This window comes from Amphiura filiformis, chromosome 16 (genome assembly GCF_039555335.1).
Source record: "Amphiura filiformis chromosome 16, Afil_fr2py, whole genome shotgun sequence".
NCBI lineage: Eukaryota > Metazoa > Echinodermata > Ophiuroidea > Amphilepidida > Amphiuridae > Amphiura > Amphiura filiformis.
The window spans coordinates 19,645,216-19,666,948 of record NC_092643.1 but is presented as its reverse complement, the minus strand read 5'-3'; the positions used below and the strand labels follow the sequence as shown (position 1 = coordinate 19,666,948).

The 21,733-nt window shown below is 38.2% G+C and overlaps 1 protein-coding gene across 1 annotated transcript; it reads left to right on the top strand.

Annotated features, from left to right (window-relative positions):
- Positions 1 to 127: 127 nt before the first annotated feature.
- LOC140135687 (mitochondrial ribosome-associated GTPase 2-like) lies at positions 128 to 20,071 on the top strand. The gene is made up of 8 exons (XM_072157273.1): positions 128 to 195; positions 4,962 to 5,188; positions 10,565 to 10,712; positions 12,730 to 12,845; positions 13,573 to 13,641; positions 14,276 to 14,425; positions 17,783 to 17,921; positions 18,811 to 20,071. Exons 2-8 carry the CDS (start codon positions 5,051 to 5,053, stop codon positions 19,215 to 19,217), a joined length of 1,167 nt encoding a protein of 388 aa, XP_072013374.1. The 5' UTR covers positions 128 to 195; positions 4,962 to 5,050; the 3' UTR covers positions 19,218 to 20,071.
- The last annotated feature ends 1,662 nt before the right edge of the window (positions 20,072 to 21,733 follow it).

Below are 21,733 nucleotides of genomic sequence, written 5' to 3'. Positions count from 1 at the left end.
TCATCTTCACCGCCCCACCCCCCAATCAATCAATTATTGAATTTGTACGGAAATTCATTTGTACCACGCGCGAAGAATTTTGGGAGACGAGTTTTCTAAACGCATGCGCTGATTGAAAATTACGAATTCTGAAGGTATGTTTGTTAATTTCACGATCATTTTTTGCCAGTCATTTGTGACAATCTTACGAAAAGCGTAAGTATGAAACCAAGAACAGTTAACTGAATTTGGACTTATTATTCCAATGGGGTGCAAAAAATATTTCGGTCAATGACGTATTCATGATTTAATTCGATTTCAGTTCTGTAAGCTTACAATGCATGTTAAAGTTACAACTCAGTGACATGTACAGGTATGTATGTACTGTAGGTATGCACAAGCGGCTAGGGGACGCAGGGGTAACCTTGTCAATCAATGGTTATTCTATTGTCCGCCAAAGTTTAAAGCCAGTGACATCACCGATACGTTTATCCATGAATCCATGATCAATCCAATCGATAAGCAATTATCCCACCAACAGTAAATCGACTGCATGGTAGAGCACCACTGTGCGAAATTGACCAAGTTTAACTCGTGCGCATAAACTTGCATGGAATAAAAGTTAAATAAATATAAAATATTTCAATTTGAAATGAAATAAAAAAATTAATAATGATAACAATGAATAGTTATCACAATGATAAAATAATTCATTCATTCATTTTTTATTTCATATATCCTAAAACATATACTACATATTAAAATAATAATATTGGCTACAAGCATCATCATCATCATCATCATCATCATCATCATCATCATCATCATCATCATCATCATCATCATCATAATAATAATAATATAAAATAAATATTAAAATTGTAAACTTTCAAACTTTATGTTATAAAGTTATGTTAAATCATTGGCCATTTATTGATAGCCTATAGTATAAAGATAGCACATAATCTACATTTTAATGTGAAAGTTGAAAGACCATGATAGTTGAACATAATTCAAAATAAAACAATATAAAATAATAACAATAATAATATTGTTACACTAAATATATGAGAATAAATAAATACTTATTACTAAAAAGAAGAAATCTTTCTATTTCTATAAATTTGAAAACACATAAGATTTAATATCCTGCTTTTTTAAAAACCAAATAAACGTTTTCAACTGAGATGTAGGTCTAGGTATTTTCGTCTCAGATTCACAAGTTATATAACAAGTTTAAAATATTCATTCTGTCAGTGTGCGGGACATTACCAGGCCTACAAGATGTTATGAAATGGTATATTTAACATTTTTAATTAATAGACATACATGTATGATAAAAAAATGTTTTTCTTTAATTAAAAAAAAAATCCTGTATTATTATAGTATATAATATTATCATCATTTTATTATTATTATTATTTAGTGTTTTTTTTTATCGTAATCATAAAGAATAAATTAAGTCATGACATCCTGCTGCTGAATCCAGCCTACGAGGTACCCCGGTGTTATCACTTAACATTGACTATGTGTACGCATGATCGTTCCCAATTTCAAGAAAAAAGGGGTTATGTTTAAACTATGTTCGCGAACATAAAATGTTAGCGATATTTAAAAAATAGGGTTGTTTTTTACGACGGTGTACTCGAAATTAAAAAATAGGGTAAGGTATATTTTGTGAATCCTGATGTTGAAATCATTATACCATTTCTTGCTCAATTTACTCCCGGATTTCACTTTTGTGAAACTTTTGTGCATTCAAGTAATATTCAGGAACTCACTTCCCAGTGTGGCCGCTGTGTTCTTTGGTATGTGTTCTAGAAATGTTAAAAAAGGGGTGCTTTTGTAAAAGTGTACTTGAAATGCAAAAAATAGGGGTAATTTTTAAGGCTAATTTGTACCCGTTTTTGTGTAAAATAGGGGTAACAAATGCTGAAAATGTTCTTGAAACCGTGCAAAATAGGGGGGTATTTTTGACTTTGGGAACGATCATGCGTTACGCCTTTGAATAGGAAGTGACAACACCGGGCGAGGTACCTGACTGAATCGTAAAGTTTTAAAGCATGCCGCCATAGCTCATCCACGATCTTGATCCTATTTTTATCGATATACATCGATCACTTATCGGATTAAGTATTGGACACAATAAATGAAGTATATTTGATTGACAAGGTTACCCCTGCGTCCCCTAGCCGCTTGTTAGGTATGCTAGGTGAATTCAAATTTGCCATCAAACTGCATTATTTTACATATCAAATTAAAGCCCTTAAGTGAAGAAAGCCAAAACTGAAAACATTTTTTGTCATAGCACTTTCCGTAACAATAAGTTACATCTTGTCAAAGATTGACTTTCATCAAAAAGATTCTGCTAGCAAAATTCCCCAAAACGGCATTTAGGGGTGTTTCTAGATCTTAGTCTCATAGCAGCTTTTTTAAATGGAACTGCTATCAAAATCCCTCTAAAATTCCATGTGCGACTTGATTATCACCATAAAAAATATATTTGGGTCAAGTGAAGTATAGAAAACATATTTATGTAGGTTTCCTTCACCGACCTGTTCTCGAAAAAAATTCAAATTTCTATGTAAATATGCATTGTGTTTGGGCCCCGGTCTCGGCGAATTTCGCTGACTAGCAAATGTGTTAACTAAGGTTTGCCTGGGATACCTAATGTATGATGTAGCACTAATAGCTTTTTTGGCTGCCTTCTTCTTCTAGATTAGTGCCTTCCTCATATATATGAGTATATTATCGCACTGCGTACAGACAAGCTGTACTTATTTTTTACTCTTGAACCTAGAGTAGATGAGTGTATTTTGAAGTACAGTCAACAGTACCGGGTACCAGGATGATCACCTGCTCTTTTCGAATAGCCTGTGACGTTCTTTTAAATATGTGCACACTGCATTATTCAGGCCCATAACAGTCAATTTTGAGTTTCCCGTCACATAATTTCTGAAAACAAGTGAGGTAACTTTTTCATTATTCATTATTCATTATTTTTCTGCCTTTCATTATATGACCAACACGCATGTAAAATGTGTTGTTATTTGCCGCTCACTCACTTGAAGATGGATGTTTAGCCCAAATGAGATTCAAAAGTATATTAAAAAGAGTCTGCAAGGTTGACAGCAAAATGCATGTTTTGATTTTGATTTTTCCACAAAAATAAAGTGATATTCATAATTTTTTTTGCAAATATAACCAGTTTTTATCAGTATTTTTTGGAAAATCACAATAATGAATTCAAGTGAGGGTCAGAAAATGAAGTGAGGGCGGGTGACGGGAAACTCAAAATCGACTTTCCTTGGCTTAATGTCAGAAATACATGTACACAGGACCGATGGCTTAAAGTGCCCTCCGAAGCACTAAGCAAGTAGAGTGAAGTGCCTTACTCAAGGTCAAAGAGCCAGCCGAGGGGGTTGCAATAAAGAGGCAAAAAAGAGGTAAAACAAGAGAAAGAGAAGAGGGAGGAGAGAGAATTTGGGAAGGGGAGAGAAAGAGAGGAGGGGAAGAAGAAGAAGAAAAGGAGCCATTGCCATGGTTTGGCAAAGGGGAAAGCCCCCCTTCGGACCGCCTCCCCCCCCCCCCCCCTTGAAAGAAAGTCACCTGGCCTCTCCTGCAACTACTTTGGACAAATCCTGGCTACGTCACTCCGGGACGCCACTGTCCTGACGTGGCAACACACGCAAGTCTGTATCATGCCAGCTATTTAATCATTATAATAAAGTTTACTTTCAGTCTGATATCTGTAACACACAATTTTTACTTTTATCACATTGTTTGTATACTACCTCTCTCAGAAATGGTGTCAAAATTATGTACCGGTACCAATAATAAGCAATTGAATACATGAATACAAAACCCACCCAAGTCCATGGGAAGTGATTTTGAGAGAAAAACCTGTGTATCATTTTAATTCCTTCAGTTATATTTACCTGGTCAATATGGTAAGTTGTACGTGCAAATGAGTGGGTTAAACTGTATTAAGTATGACGATTAGCATTTTGGGGACTTCGTGGGGTTCATTTTAAATTTTGGACTTGGGTGGTTTTTTGAATCATATACAAAGACAACAATGTTTGAATGAGATTACCACTAGTAAGATAATACAAAATAAAGCACACATGTATGTATAATGTTGATAAGCATTCTGCCATGTAATATAACAACACACTTTCCTTTATTAAACCCTTTTTTTTTTCAAAAGTCACTCTCCAGCAATGAATGTGTTACAAGTGGACTTTTATACATACTGGATTTCATTCAATGTGTTACAAGACTCAAATCATGGACTTGGGTGGTTCTTTCATACATGCTATTTTTCACATGCCCATGCAATAGACACAGTGGATGAATTTGAGTTGTTTTTTCATACATATGACAGGCCTATGCATAGCAACAAATTCCCATGCTTAACTCAATTTGGCCACAGTATGGACTTGGGTGGCTTTTGTATTCATATATTCAATTGTGTAGCCTGGATTTATGGGGGCTGATTTTGAAAAAGTGGACCTGTTTTGGACCTTTTCCTAAAATTGTGGACTCTTTTCACCAAGAAAGCATAAAGAATCTAATTTCTGGTATACAAGAACGAAATTAAAATTTCACAATATTTTTGCTAAACAAATTTAATCTGCAAGAAATTTTTTGTACATAAACATTATGTAGTCAGAGGTTTCCAGTGATATAAAAATCTCAACTTATTTTGAGAAAAGTGGGGGGGGGGATGATGCTGTGGATCACAAAATGCCCTTTTAAGATCCATGGACAAAATTAAGGAACAAAAATACAATAAAAATAAACAATAAAATGAATAAACATAATTTCAAAACTTATGCAGTTGATATTGGGACTTCAAGCACAGGTACTGAGCCAGTTAGAAATAAGCCAATTTCCAACTGTCTGAGTGAATCAGATCATGTCACATGAAGAAATCTGTATTCAAATTGTCAATATTTCTCCTTCTTCTTGACCTACAGATATCAACAATGTACATGCGCATACAATAAAGAGTATACCCGGTAATCATTTGTAGAATCATTACAACCACGGTAAACAGTCAGGCAAAATGCTTCGTCCTTTAATTGGAGATCTTCATTGTGTAATTTTGACAAAACCAGCTGCAACTCTTTCTATGTGTCTGAGATGGCTTTCATCCAAGAAAGGTATCATCAAGAAGAAACCAGATTTGGATGAAGAAACACTGGTAAGTTTTTGTTTAGCTTCCAATTTCTTTGGAGGAGGGTCATCAAATGGAGGAGGGTCACCAAAAGGGCTCAAAATTATTGCACATCCCCTAATAATATTAATAATACATCCCCTAAAAATTATTAATTTACATCTTGCATGCTAGTTACACCGGGAGCTGCACCTGGAGTTTTATAATTCTGCTTTTCATGGTGAGATCGTTTAATTTTTCTCATCTTCACCCATTGAATTTTTTGGATGCCAACTTCCTACCCTAGCCATTGTTTATGGTCAGCAACTTTGACTTTAATAATCGCCCATGTCATACAGTGACAGCCACAAAAAAAGATGGCTCATTCATTCCAGGCTTCCCTGTCAGTGTGCTAGACTGCGGAACTCAGTCCTCAATGATAGTCAGTCATTTATCTTTTGGTCGTTATATGACTATCATTTGAGGGACTGAGTTGTTATAATATATCTTCGAGGTGCAATTTCAGACAATAGCTGGGGATTAGTGGGGCAGAGGTTATCTATTGAATCCTTTCATGACCACTGAAGCATAGTCAAGTCTGCCAAGGACACTCGGCACAAATTGAAAGACCATCACAAAAGAATGCATGCATGTCAGGTCATCGACACCAATTTGGTGTTTGTTATGACACCAATTTGGTGTTTGTTATGCACCTCGAAATATGTACCTTAAAGTCTGTATCTATCAGTGTGCCTGTTAGTTCTATGCTCGCTCTATATATCCACTGGCCTTCACAGCCGTTCCAATAGTATCTTGGAAGAATTTAGCCATGTAAATTCATGCAACAATAGTGCTATTAAACATACGGTAACAATTCTACCTACATCCAGAAGAAAGTTTCCTGCCCAAACTTAATTACTTACTGGATCAAGATCTCTGGTCTTAATTATGATAACTGCGCTCAGACGGTGTCCACCATCAAATCCGAGTCGGTATACAACAACAAGGTCATTAATGCTACCAGTGCTCTTTGCTACAAACCAATGAAACTAAAAACTCAGTTCAACATCAGAGATAAAACTGGATATTTTATGGTCCTTTTGCTCCTTGCCGGAGACACAGAAGTCAATCCCGGGCCACGCCCCATTAAGTATCCATGCTTAGTTTGCCAAAAACCAGCCAAGTGGGGCCAGAACTGCCTGCAGTGTGACCAGTGTAATGGCTGGTATCACATACATGTAGAGTGTATGGAAATGCCAATTGAGATGTATGAAATCCATGCTCAGTCTTGAAGTATTTCGTGGATCTGCTGCCAATGTGGTCTTCCTAATATTAGTCCATCAATATTTCACTCATTGTCTGGATTGTCTTTGTCCAACTCCTTCAGCAGCCTTGACGATTCAGCTATGTTCCACCCAGAAGAGCTAGGTCCACCCCTTGCAACCTCCTCTCCTTGCAAAGAGAAAATGTTGAACCCCCAAGTCAGACAGCTGATACACAAAGCAAGACTTCCAAACGCAAAGAGACCAAAAACAACAACACGTTACGTAATTTCAAAGTTATTGTGGTTAACTGTGATGGACTCTACACTTAAGTCCCAGATCTCCAGGCTTTAATCGATACCCATAGACCAGATGTTATCATAGGTACCGAGTCACACCTTAATAGTACCATTCTTACCCCTGAGATCACCCCGCCAGGTTTTAACACATTTAGAAGAGACAGGTCACATAGTAAAAAAGGCGGTGTATTTATTATGGTCCAAGAAAATCGAGTGGCCACAGAATGCACTATTTTAGCTGAAGAGGCCGAACTCCTAATGTTGGAACTTCATCTAGCCGGCCAAAAACCTCTCGTGGTGGGCTCATTTTACCGCCCCCCAAAATCTGCTGCCAGTAATCTCGAGGAATTATCAACCTGCTTGACAGCCATTGAAGCAAAGTTGAAGAACGCAGCTATTATAATTGGAGGCGACTTCAACCTGGCTGATATAAACTGGGATAACCGAACTGTTAAGCAATATGCTATTGAACCGACAAAATGCGCTAAACTGCTTGACATTTGCAACAACCACTTTTTTTATCAGATGGTGTTAGAACCCACACGGATATCAGGGGCTACACGGAATATACTTGATCTTGTGCTAACCTCCCATCCCAGTTTCATCAGCGGATGTCGCGTGTCAGCAGGAATCAGCGACAATGAGATGGTTTCGTTTAGTGTGAACTTAAAGCCAAAAATAAACAAGAAAGTGCCCAGGAAAATCTTCATGTATGGCAAAGCTAATATGGATGGTCTTCGGTCAGATCTTTTGAGCTTCCAGCAAGATTTCTTGAATGGTAATCCTGAAAACTGTTCGGTCCAAGACAACTGGGACAGATTCAAGAACAATATCAGTTGCTTGATGGATCAATATATTCCATCCAAGATGTCCAGGACTTCGCAGTCAAATCCATGGATCACAAATGAAATCAAGAACAAATCTAAAAGGAAACAGAAATTGTATAACAAGGCATCATGCTCAGGCAATAAAACCGATTGGCGCGAATACAAGGATTTCCAGAAAACCTTGAGGAAGTCAGTCCGCCATAACTATTGGGAGTATCAGAACAAAATATTCAATGACCCCGACGATAAGAACAACAAGTCATTCTGGAGATTTATTCGTTCGAAAAGACAGGACACTACTAACATCACATCTTTGAAAGATGGCTCCAGTGTTATTTTCAGTGCCAAGGGCAAGGCCACTTCGTTCAATAATCAGTTCAAATCTGTGTTTACTCAAGAAGACATATGTAACATTCCAGTGCTAGGAAGGCCTGTTGCTCCTCCCATGGAGCGCATTATTGTGACACCAGATGGAGTTTTGAAACTTCTCCAGTCTCTCCAAGTCTGGAAAGCAACTGGACCTGACATGATACCTGCTCGGATCCTGAGGGATTGTGCTACAGAAATTTCGCCTATATTAACATTCATATTCCAGCAATCCTTAGACACGGGTGTAGTCCCTTCTGATTAGTTGGTTGCCAACATTGTGCCAATCTACAAAAAGGGGGACATGAGCGTTCCATCAAATTACCGCCCGGTTTCGATCACTGCCATATGCAGCAAGCTTATTGAACATTTCATACATAGTCAAATTATGAATCATTATGACAAGCACCAGATTTTATCAGACTTCCAGCATGGATTCCGTTCAGGTACATGTAGATCCTGTAAGTCACAACTGATTTCAAAAACTCAAGATCTTGCAAAGGCCATGAACGATCGGCAACAGGTAGATGCAGTGGTATTGGATTTCAGTAAAGCCTTCGATCGCGTCCCCCACCAGAGATTGCTTGTAAAACTCCAGCACTATGGGATGAATGCAGAGTCTTAGCTAGAAATTGAGGGTTGCCCGTCATTTGAATAAAATTGCCTGTCCTAATTTGACCTTTAAAACATTTATCAGACATCTATAGCCCATTGGGGGTTCAAAGAGTTCAAATATGTGCTGATATGACCTTGTTCTACAAATTGGGTCTACTAAAAAGGTCAATTAGCTTCTCAAAACATAAAATTTATAATATACCATCTGTCAAAGGCATTAAATTTGCCCGTCCCAGGAGCAAACTCCCCGTCTGAAATGACGGCCAGACGGGTGGCTAGCTAAGACCCTGGATGAATGCATCATTGCTTAATTGGATCCAAAACTTCCTCACTAAACGATCACAACGGGTTGTCATTGATGGCCAGTCATCCGAGTACGTCGATGTTACTTCAGGAGTCCCTCAGGGGACGGTCCTTGATGATATTCCATCTGGGATTTCATCTAAGCTCCGTCTCTTCGCGGATGATTGCCTTTTATATAGACCTGTGTCCAGCCTTGGCGATTGTGATCTACTCCAACAAGATTTAAACCGTCTGGACCAGTGGTCATCCAAGTGGCAGATGAAGTTTAATGTGGACAAATGCCACATTCTGAGATTCTCCCTCCGTCGAAACAACACCATCCGTGAATACCACCTGGGAGGAAACCAGCTCTCATCAGTCAATGAATATCCTTACCTAGGCCTCACATTAACTTCAAACCTTTCCTGGCAAGCGCATATATTGAATGCCACCAAAAAGGCAAATAAGATCTTAGGCCTGCTCAGACGCAACCTCAGAGGCTGTCCACAAAAACTCCGGCAGCAAGCCTACATCTCTCTTGTCTGCCCTCATCTCAAGTACACCAACACAGTATGGAATCCTCACACCAAAAAAGACACCGACAGACTTGAAATGGTTCAACGCCGCGCTGCAAGATTCGTCCTTTCAAGATACCATCAACGGGACAGTGGGATTCCCTTGAGAACCGGCGCAAATCAGCATGCCTTATTCTGATGTTCAAAATCGTCACCAAGTCTGTGGCCATCAATGCAGATCATATCCTTATCCAGATGCCATCTTCAAACACCAGGTACTACCACCCTAACAAATTTCAGATCATTCCTGCTCGTATTCAACTCTACCAGTATGCCTTCTTCCCAAGAACAACCACCTGGTGGAATGCCCTCCCCGCTTCAATCCTGACCTCTCCGTCAGTAGAGGCCTTCCGGGGAGCTGTCTCAAGTGCCATGTAAAGGCATGTTCACTTTTTACTCGCACGACGACTGTCATCTTGTAAATAAAGCACCTAGCACATTGGACTTTGCACCATGCATGAGCATGACCAGTTTCCTTGACACTACATCCTTACTTATGGATCCTGTCGAGTATCGTCGTAGAAGTAGAAGTAGAAGTAATACCACTCCGCCATAGGAGCTTCATGAATTAGGCAGACTGACTACATATTTACATGCTTATTGAATTTGTATTGTGTCTTAATCTTATCATATAGTGTATGAAACCTTGCAAACCTTTTAGGTCCTGGGTTGGACTCCCGATTGGACACTCTTCTTGTTTCCAGGGCTCTCTTTTGAAGTAGAGGTAGATCGAACCAGTACAAAACTGTAAAGTTCCTGAGGAGAGGTTGATAAGAGCATTGGGACCAATTAATAAAGACCAATCAATTGATGTGAGTCCCTCTCACATGGATCTAAATATAGGGGATAGTGCTCTAGCAATCAATGGGCTATTCCAGTTGAAATCCATACAACCCTATGGAAGATATGACCTTAATCTCCCACACAAGGGGTGTAGTTTTAAAACTGAGTTACCCTTTCATGTAACTCAACAATATGTTTTCGGTATGATATTTTACAAACTATGATTACTCGAGCCTGAAAGGACTACCCCCCCCCCAATCACTGACCAGAATATTAAAAAAATTTTAAAGCTGCACAGTTTGATGAAGCTCTATACTTTGACAGGATTTTAACAAATCACCTACATGTACATCAAGATAGTTCTGTAGGCCTACAATACCTACATTTATTTTGCCCTGTACTATTTTGATTTCAGTCCAAACATTTCATAGATTGGCGCCGTGTTCTTGTCATTGCTGGCAATGGAGGCAATGGTACCATATCTCTACACCATGAGGCAAGCCGTGAGTTTGGAGGACCTGATGGGGGAGATGGTGGTAATGGAGCAGATGTTGTATTTCAAGGTAAAGTGTTTAAGGAATTGGAAAGCAACGGTTGACAGTTCCACAGTATTTTTGTGGGACATGAGAGCACATCAGGAATGTCCTTCTGATATAAAATAATTTTGATTTTTTTTTTTGATTTGCAATATATATAATACAAATTTTATGGCAAATTATTAAAAATTAATATTTTTGACATTTAACAGTCCTCAAAGTAAACTTTATCAATTTAATGATACAAATTCAAGGTGTATGTAGCTGGGATGAAAAGCCGTCCATTATATGAAAATTTTGACCTTTCATGTTGAAGATATACATTTTTTCCCAAAAGACCTAACAATTATTTGATATCAGAAGGACTTTCAACACATTCAGAATGCAAAAAGTCTGTGTTTGTGTGTTTGCTAAATGGTCACACCATTTGCAAACATGCTTGGAACCAGGATGCTGCTTGTATGGCGAAAAAGAGAGAAACATGAAAGGGAACACATGCTCTCTGTTGCTGGGCGCACGTGCAGTAAATCTTAAGTGTTTACAGCGTCTCCAAAACAAGGCCGCACGGTTAGTTTTTAGTTGTGGTGAGACCAGCCCTCTGCCGGCTTGTTGCAGGAATTTCATTGGCTCCCTGTTAATGAGTGAATCCAGTATAAGATCCTGTTGTATATTTACAAATGTCTCCATGGTGAAGCTTCCTCGTATTTGGAAGAGCTTATTTGTTTACAAAGAAGTAATGGTCCCCTTGGTGCTAGATGCTGACTCCGCTCTCACGCCGACTGCACCCGCATGTGCACTCTGAGATCACACAAAAAGGTGAGTGATTCTTCCTTTGTTGTCGGTGCTCCTTGTATTTGGAATAACGTGCCTATGGAGATCCGAGAAGCGGATTCTTTGTCTTGCTTCAAGCGTATCTTGAAAACATTTTTCTTCCCTTGTTGAGTTTTTGTTGCTCACTTTTTCTTTTTGTGCTTTGATTTGTATTTTTCTGTAGTATTTATTTGTTTTTCATTGTAAAGCGCTGTGTTCTTTGTAGAAGCGCTTATAAATGCTTGTATAGAATAGAATAGAATGCTACTCCAAACAAATTATGTGAATGAAAAAAAAAAGTTTATTGTCAGCCTTTGGGTCAATAGAAAGGAAACCTTTTATTCAATTTCATCTGCTACTGAGATTTAAACAGATAACTACCCAAATGGGTTATTCCATTTAAAATCCACACTTAATTCCCATATGGAGGATTTGGGAAATACATTCCACAGGGGGTAGTGAATGAACACATTATATAGGCAACATTTGAATTTCATACACCCTCTGAGAAAGGTCCAACCACAGTAGTGTGAGTTTAATGTGCTAACTGCATTTGAAATACTAACCCCCCTCCTCAGGACACCAGGTGGCGCAGACTCAATAAAAGTATAATATATTTCATATGAGCAAACTCGATAAAAACCCACTAATTCATATGAGCATGTTCAATATTTTAGATCATTAAAAGCATTGATTTTTGGTAATGACAATTGAATTAAAAATAAATGAACTAAACTCTATTTTGAGAATAACCTGGTTTGAGCTTTTGATTCATTCAAAATCTTTAAAGGTAACAAAAGAAATAATAATTTTTTAATTACACATACAAGGAGTTTTCCAGCAGTTCCTTTTGCAAAAAGTGTGTGTCTGTTTTATGATGAATCTACTTAAAAGGGCATTTCATGATCCACAGCATCATTCATCAACCCACTTTTCTCATAAAAAGTTGAGATTTTTATATCACTGGAAACCTCTGACTACACAAATTACGTTCTGGTGCACCAAAACGAAATTACAACATATTGTCTATGGAGCAGTGTAATATACATAATCATGCATAAAATGCAAAATCAAAATCAAATGAAAGTGTTTTTTTGTGGTTATCGTTTGAAAAATGTCATAAAAATAGGATACTAGGATCACAAAATACTCCTTTAAATAAGCATTTCCGTATTCCAAGAAGTTGTTTTTCCAACTTCCATAAAAATAATAATTTTTATTATTTCATTTGTAGCTGAATCAAGAGTGAAGTCTTTGGAGCCGGTGAGACACCAATATAAAGCTGAATCAGGTGCCAACGGACGGTCACAGAACAGAACAGGCAAAAATGGCAAACACACAATTATACAGGTCTGTAAAGAAATGATTAATGCAGGTGGGAACAGCTGCAGGTTTTGCAGACTTGTTAAATTTCCTCTTGCAGGCTAGGCAAATCCACTTCCACAACTTACCCTGTTCTTTTCCAAATATGCACACACAAATCTTGCCAATTTTAATAATATGAAATTTTGTTATTTTAAATCCAGTTGCATGTTAGTCTGTGTATTTTTGTTTTCCAGGGATGCTAGGCAAGTGATTCTGATAATTTACAGATTGTGATGGTTTACATATCGTACAGGTTTTCCCCAATTAACTGTTGTTTTAAAAATGAGTTTGCTATGTACTAGTTACCTGAAGCTCTCTCTATACCGTGGTTGCAGTGAAAATTGTACTAAGGAAAGCCTGATGATTTTCAAAATTCCATTTTAGAATAGAAAAACTATTAAAATCTGTCTCAATTTGTTGATGACAGAGCCAAAGCTATTACTTTTTAGTAAAATGAAAATCACAGGTGAATACCTGCTGTTGGTAATGTAACCGAGCTGTCAGTAACCAATGAAAACATTTGACCAATCAGAGACATTGCTTTCCATTGCTGGCAGGCACATTTTAGCCAGATATGATGGAACCATACCCAACTAATGAGAACTTTTTTTTTAGTCCCTTGGCCAGTTTTGGCCAGCTATCATGTTTTCTCGATAATTACTATGTGGAGCTAAATCCATTGATGTGTATATTGTTTATTTTCTTTTGCCAGGTCCCCCTAGGTACTGTGATAAAAGAGGATGATACTATAATAGCTGATTTGGAAAGTGAAGGTGATCAGGTAAGACTGAATGCAGTATAGCTAATTAGAAGGCCAACTTCCTTGGATTATATTGACATTTTTGCTCTTTGAATCTCATCTGATCTTTATTGAGTAAATCTTGGTTTCTCAACTGAGTGAGAAAAAAATGATTTTTTTCATTACTGCTCAATAAAATTGACACCTGTGATGATGAATTTCAATCAGTAATGATTAGCATCTTTAGTGTGGTATTATAGTCATACCATTTTCTTAATGGACCCTGGTCCAGCTTACAAGTGCAAATGCCACTAACTCACTACTGGCATTTCAAAGGGTATTTCTATATAAATTTTCTTTATTTCTTAAAATGCAATTTCATCAATTGGGTCAACTCCATCACATCGATCATTTGTGAAGGTTAGTGTTTTATAGGTATCATCAGGCCCATAGCCAGGATTTATTTTGAGGGATGCTGATTATGGAAAAGTGGACCCTTTTTTCAAAATTTGGACCTTTTTGGACTGGGGCGGATTTGGACATTTTGGACCAAAAAGGCATAAAAAACCTCTATTTTTTCGCTCGCTATGCTCGCAAATGTGTACTCAAACGATGTTGAACTTACTACTGTATTTGTTTACTAAAAGTTGTGAATTTTTAAATGTTCATGTTTCAGTTTGTTGCTGTGCGTGGAGGGACAGGGGGTCGTGGAAATCATTTCTTTGTGACAGCACAGACCCAAACACCAATGATAGCAGGCAGAGGCACAATAGGAGAAGAGAAACAATTGAGTTTGGAACTACGTACTATGGCTCATGCTGGCCTTGTAGGTTAGGTATTATGTGCTACAATTGAGTATGGAACTATACATACTATCATAAAAATAGCTCATGCTGGCCTGATAGGTTATGTTTTATTTGCTACTACAATTGAGTCTGGAACTATGTACTATGGCTCATGCTGGCTTGGTAGGTTAAGTTTTATGTGCTACAATTGAGTCTAGAACTATGTACTATGGCTCATGCTGGCCTGGTAGGTTAAGTTTTATGTGCTACAATTGAGTCTGGAACTATGTACTATGGCTCATGCTGGCCTGGTAGGTTAGGTTTTATGTGCTACAATTGAGTCTAGAACTATGTACTATGGCTCATGCTGGCCTGGTAGGTTAAGTTTTATGTGCTACAATTGAGTCTGGAACTATGTACTATGGCTCATGCTGGCCTGGTAGGTTAAGTTTTATATGCTACAAATGAGTCTGGATCGATGTACTATGGCTCATGCTGGCCTGGTAGGTTAAGTTTTATGTGCTACAATTGAGTCTGGAACTACGTACTATGGCTCATGCTGGCCTGGTAGGTTAGATTTTATGTGCTACAATTGAGTCTGGAATTACGTACTATGGCTCATGCTGGCCTGGTAGGTTAGGTTTTATGTGCTACAATTGAGTCTGGAACTATGTACTATGGCTCATGCTGGCCTGGTAGGTTTTATGTGCTACAATTGAGTCTGGAACTACGTACTATGGCTCATGCTGGCCTGGTAGGTTAGGTTTTATGTGCTACAATTGAGTCTAGAACTATGTACTATGGCTCATGCTGGCCTGGTAGGTTAAGTTTTATGTGCTACAATTGAGTCTAGAACTATGTACTATGGCTCATGCTGGCCTGGTAGGTTAAGTTTTATGTGCTACAATTGAGTCTGGAACTATGTACTATGGCTCATGCTGGCCTGGTAGGTTAAGTTTTATATGCTATAATTGAGTCTGGAACTACGTACTATGGCTCATGCTGGCCTGGTAGGTTAAGTTTTATGTGCTACAATTGAGTCTGGAACTACGTACTATGGCTCATGCTGGCCTGGTAGGTTAGATTTTATGTGCTACAATTGAGTCTGGAATTACGCACTATGGCTCATGCTGGCCTGGTAGGTTAGGTTTTATGTGCTACAATTGAGTCTGGAACTATGTACTATGGCTCATGCTGGCCTGGTAGGTTAAGTTTTATGTGCTACAATTGAGTCTGGAACTATGTACTATGGCTCATGCTGGCCTGGTAGGTTAGATTTTATGTGCTACAATTGAGTCTGGAATTACGTACTATGGCTCATGCTGGCCTGGTAGGTTAGGTTTTATGTGCTACAATTGAGTCTGGAACTATGTACTATGGCTCATGCTGGCCTGGTAGGTTAGGTTTTATGTGCTACAATTGAGTCTGGAACTATGTACTATGGCTCATGCTGGCCTGGTAGGTTAGGTTTTATGTGCTACAATTGAGTCTGGAACTACGTACTATGGCTCATGCTGGCCTGGTAGGTTAAGTTTTATGTGCTACAATTGAGTCTGGAACTACGTACTATGGCTCATGCTGGCCTGGTAGGTTAGATTTTATGTGCTACAATTGAGTCTGGAATTACATTACTATGGCTCATGCTGGCCTGGTAGGTTAGGTTTTATGTGCTACAATTGAGTCTGGAACTATGTACTATGGCTCATGCTGGCCTGGTAGGTTAAGTTTTATGTGCTACAATTGAGTCTGGAACTATGTACTATGGCTCATGCTGGCCTGGTAGGTTAGATTTTATGTGCTACAATTGAGTCTGGAATTACGTACTATGGCTCATGCTGGCCTGGTAGGTTAGGTTTTATGTGCTACAATTGAGTCTGGAACTATGTACTATGGCTCATGCTGGCCTGGTAGGTTAGGTTTTATGTGCTACAATTGAGTCTGGAACTATGTACTATGGCTCATGCTGGCCTGGTAGGTTAGGTTTTATGTGCTACAATTGAGTCTGGAACTACGTACTATGGCTCATGCTGGCCTGGTAGGTTAGGTTTTATGTGCTACAATTGAGTCTGGAACTACGTACTATGGCTCATGCTGGCCTGGTAGGTTAGGTTTTATGTGCTACAATTGAGTCTGGAACCATGTACTATGGCTCATGCTGGCCTGGTAGGTTAGGTTTTATATGCTATAATTGAGTCGGGAACTACGTACTATGGCTCATGCTGGCCTGGTAGGTTAGGTTTTATGTGCTACAATTGAGTCTGGAACTATGTACTATGGCTCATGCTGGCCTGGTAGGTTAGATTTTATGTGCTACAATTGAGTCTGGAACTACGTACTATGGCTCATGCTGGCCTGGTAGGTTAGGTTTTATGTGCTACAATTGAGTCTGGAACTACGTACTATGGCTCATGCTGGCCTGGTAGGTTAGGTTTTATGTGCTACAATTGAGTATGGAACTACGTACTATGGCTCATGCTGGCCTGGTAGGTTAGGTTTTATGTGCTACAATTGAGTCTGGAACTACGTACTATGGCTCATGCTGGCCTGGTAGGTTAGGTTTTATGTGCTACAATTGAGTCTGGAATTACGTACTATGGCTCATGCTGGCCTGGTAGGTTAGGTTTTATGTGCTACAATTGAGTCTGGAACTACACTATGGCTCATGCTGGCCTGGTAGGTTAGGTTTTATGTGCTACAATTGAGTATGGAACTACGTACTGTGGCTCATGCTGGCCTGGTAGGTTAGGTTTTATGTGCTACAATTGAGTCTGGAACTACGTACTATGGCTCATGCTGGCCTGGTAGGTTTTATGTGCTACAATTGAGTATGGAACTACATACTATGGCTCATGCTGGCCTGGTAGGTTAGGTTTTATATGCTACAATTGAGTCTGGAACTACGTACTATGGCTCATGCTGGCCTGGTAGGTTAGGTTTTATGTGCTACAATTGAGTCTGGAACCATGTACTATGGCTCATGCTGGCCTGGTAGGTTAGGTTTTATGTGCATGTATGTTTCAGATTTTGTTATTGCCCTGTGCTTTTGATCCTATAGCAGGATCTTTATTGAAAGCAAAGTGACAAGTATGTATTTTTGTTCACTGCAAGCCAAAAGCTGAATTGATAATCATTTTAATATATTTTATCATTCCCTCCCAGTTAATAAAGGGGATATTGAGTGAGTCGGTTTTAAATAAATGAATGAATCAATCAGTGAATGAACGAGTGAAAGAATGAATAAGTGAATGAAGGAAAGGAAGGAAATAATGAATGATCAATCGATCAATAAGACTATAAAGAAGATAGAAGGGATGAAAGAGGAAGAAAAAGAAATGGTGAAATGATCATGACTTATAAGTTTATAATATTATAGACTAAACATTTTGATTTTCTTTCAGATTGGTTTTCCAAATGCTGGTAAATCCTCATTGTTAAGAGCACTCTCCAGGGCAAGGCCCAAAGTTGCAGCATATCCCTTCACAACACTTAATCCTCATGTAGGCATGGTGCAATATGATGATCTGGAACAAGTTGCTGGTAAGATGTTAAGCTTATTGGTCCCATAGACCATTGATTTGGGGTTATAATTATGTTGTTATGTGGATGTTAAATTTATTATAAATGGATGTACATGTAGATTCAACATTGCATATTGAAACCATACTTTGACACAAATAGCCCTTAACCTAAAGCCACGATTTCTCTGTGTTACAAAATTTAAAATCCTTGTTACAAATTGATGATTTCCGCGATTTTCTGTTTTCCAATATAAAACACTGAAAAGTGAAAACAAACATGTTTTAAAAGTGTATTTTGAGTATCCCCTCAACATCGCCATCATAGGCCTAGAATTAATGCTAGAATGTATTGTTTAATGGTGACCACATGGATTTCTGCTAAATAATCACTTTTCTTTCTTTTGTTTTGCAAATCAAGACAAAAGTTAGACGTTTTACACAGTTTTTCACTATTTTGTAGCATTTTCAAATTTCCTTTAGCAAACCCCGAATTCCATGAATTTGTCTGTTTTTCCGTATCACAGAGAAATTGTGGCTTTACCCTAACCCATGTTCAAGCATGTAGCCATTATCTTGTTCACCAGATGCAAAATTAAACTCCCATTCCTGGTTTGCAAAATTTTCAGAGACTATATAGTATAAACATGGCCAAGTCAGATTTGACACCATTTTGGAAGACATGACCTTAATCTTCCATACAGGGATTGCAGATTTTGAATGGAAGATTTGTGTGGAAGATTAAGGTCATGTCTTCCATAGGGTGTGTATGTATTTCAAATGGAATAGCCCATTAGATTAAGGGTTAGGATTATGGTTGAGGTGGCAACCTCCGAGTTCTAAGTTTCTCCCAATTATGTGACTAATTTATTGCCTAATCCTGCCATGTTTTGTATCTTGTCCCTTTTCAGTTGCTGACATACCAGGTCTTGTGCATGGTGCACACATGAATAAAGGTCTCGGACATTCCTTCTTACGTCACATAGAACGTTGTAGTTGCCTTCTCTATGTCATCGATCTCTCCGTTGACGAACCATGGACTCAACTCACAGACTTGAAATATGAACTGGAGCAATATCAGCCAGGATTGTCAGAGCGCCCTCATGCAGTGGTCGGTAACAAAATTGATCTTCCTGAGAGTAGAACTAATTTGCCGTTATTAGAAAAGAATATACCGTTACCGGTGATTGCAATATCGGCTCAAGAAAGGATTAATATTGATGAGTTGAAGAAACATGTGAGACAGCTGTATGATGAAGATATGAAGGGAAGGATCAAGGAAAAGAAACCAAAAGTGGATAAAAGCAGGATTATATAAATCATCATGGCATGATGAGGGCATATTGTTATGAGTTTTCCCCAATCTTACAAGTGAATTGAATTTGGCAATTTGCCGATCATGATCACAAGTAGCGATCAAGGCAAAAATGGATTGCTGTGCTCACAACCATATTACAAAGCAAGTAACATGTCCTATTATGAAATTGCATGACCAGTACAATATTTAAAGAGCTATACACCCATTACATGGTTCCGCCATGTGCGAGGAGAGCCTCTATCTGGCAGCATGCATGAATGGGAATTGAACCAGTCATATAACATTACATAAAGTTATGTAATTCTTTCTTTCATGTCATGCCAGCTAGTTCAAGGCTCTCCTTGCATCATGGCAGAACCGTGCAATAGGCAAATTATTATGGATATTATATGTTGCAGTTTGATGTGGTGGTCATGTTCACAATTATCACCAGAAACTGACAGGTTCCAATTATTTTTGAATTCAACCCCTCACAAGGCTGAAATGTTACCAGCCTATAGTTTGCTGAAATGAGAATATTGCAGTTTTATAAATGAACCATGCTGAGAAAGTGAGTATCATGGGATTGTCATTATATGGATACCTTATTCAACCTAATTAGTACCCTGCCAGGGTGGGCACTTAAGTAAGTCATTTTAAGGGAGCATTTAAATTGTGTTGTGAATTTCAAAGTGAGTATTTGCCATGCAACATAATGCTTCAATTCAAAATATTAAAAAAGTGAAGAATTGTAGACTAAATGTTGGAGCCAATGATCATGATGCCCAAACTGGGATTTATGTAGACTCGCTCGCCAGTCCTACGATACATACCGTACTAAAGGACTGGCTCACGCCATTTTGTCTGTCTATGGAAAATACTTTTGCGCAGGTCAGATATTAGAAAACATTCTTCAAAATTTCATCAAAGGTATATAAAATTGGTACCTTATTGTGCTTGCTAATTCAAGACTCGGTTGAAACAAAATTAAGGATCGAATGCATTTTAGTGTCCAAAAAGGCAAAATTATCGTCAAAATTCTGCCGAATTCTCCACCCTTGCGAAGGGTGTAGAATTGGTATCGGGAATAAAAATATCTGATCTTTGCGATCAAAATCACAAAATTACAACTTTGGACGTACTATTGGCAAAAGACATTATTGCCAAACAATATAGAGTAGAGCATTTGATGTCAACTTGTCAAAATATTGAAGAAATGTGCTCCCTAGACTTTCGAACACATGGGGAAACTGAAAGTGCATAACACCGACTAGGATTTATGGGCTTGGAGTGACCCAATTTGTGTAAAAATGTAAAGCAAAATGAGAACTTTGAACAAAATGCAAATAAGTCCAGTATTGCTGGATATATACTATGGGCCGGTTTCTCGAAGCATGGCTAGTGGTGAGGCTTCCTAAGCCATCAGGCTTAAAATAAACAGGAAGCCCCTGGCCAGTTCTCCACAGAAGAACTGACAATACACCTGTTAATTTGATGACAGACGGAACAGAATTTACATGGATAAAGTTTAACCTTGACTAATGCCCAAAGGAACTTGAACCAAAAGTGGGGCTTTCACTTTCAGCCCAATTAGTCCTATATCAGTGCTTACATTTTCACATCATACATCACCAAATCAATAAAATGGATACACATTGGTAGGGCTAGCCTACGGGCTTAGGAAGCTTGACCACTATAGCCAAGTTGCGAGAATTCAAATCTATAAAACCATACAGCTCACATTCACCACCTGGGTTGGCCCTATACCATATGTCTCAGGAACAGGCGGAAGTAACAATAGCTAGTATTATTTTATTTAAAATGATACAAAATAAATTAATTGCTTTAAACTTTGATGATGTGTGTTATTATTTCATTATTTGTATTATTATATGACCTAAGTTTGATATAAAATTGGGATCGATTGTTTATTGGTCGAGGTATGAGTTTTAAAATATTGGATGAGACGTTATCAAGTCCAATGACACACGACTCATGATGGCATAAAGTCTTCTTTGTACAACCTAAATATATTTCAAAATAAACATGAAGTTGCTTTTCTTCTTTCATGAAGGAGAGCATGTACATAAAATTAAAAGAAACAAATTATTCCATGTTCACTACAGACTGTAGTGAACATGGAATAATTTGTTTCTTTTAATTTTATATATTTCAAATATTCTTGTTTATCACTTGATAGAGAAAAATGAAGACAAGATGTTTTTGAGTTGTGGGCTGATTTAACATCCAATCTTATGTTGGTTTTGCTGCCATATGGGTAGTATAACTTAAACATACTGGAAGATGACATTTTAGGCTAATGAAAGTCGAGTCCCAGTTTCTTGTTACATATATTTTCAAGATTGAGTAGGGACTTTTTCATTATTCATTATCAATGTGACACAGTAAATGCCGTATCTGCGAACCAACATGTGACTGCAATGCAGACCTGTTAAATTACAACTGCGACGCGAACAATGTCGTGATGTCAGTTGAGTGCATTTATGGCCCCCCTATACAGCCTGTCTCAAAAATAA

What these genes read in the sequence shown, in the direction of transcription:
- LOC140135687 (XM_072157273.1), top strand. Translation starts at nt 5,051, where the DNA reads ATGCTTCGTCCTTTAATTGGAGATCTTCATTGTGTAATTTTGACAAAA. An exon ending in GCAAACACACAATTATACAG is followed by an intron (nt 12,846 to 13,572) that starts GTCTGTAAAGAA and finishes TTCTTTTGCCAG; the next exon opens with GTCCCCCTAGGTACTGTGAT. An exon ending in TGATCTGGAACAAGTTGCTG is followed by an intron (nt 17,922 to 18,810) that starts GTAAGATGTTAA and finishes GTCCCTTTTCAG; the next exon opens with TTGCTGACATACCAGGTCTT.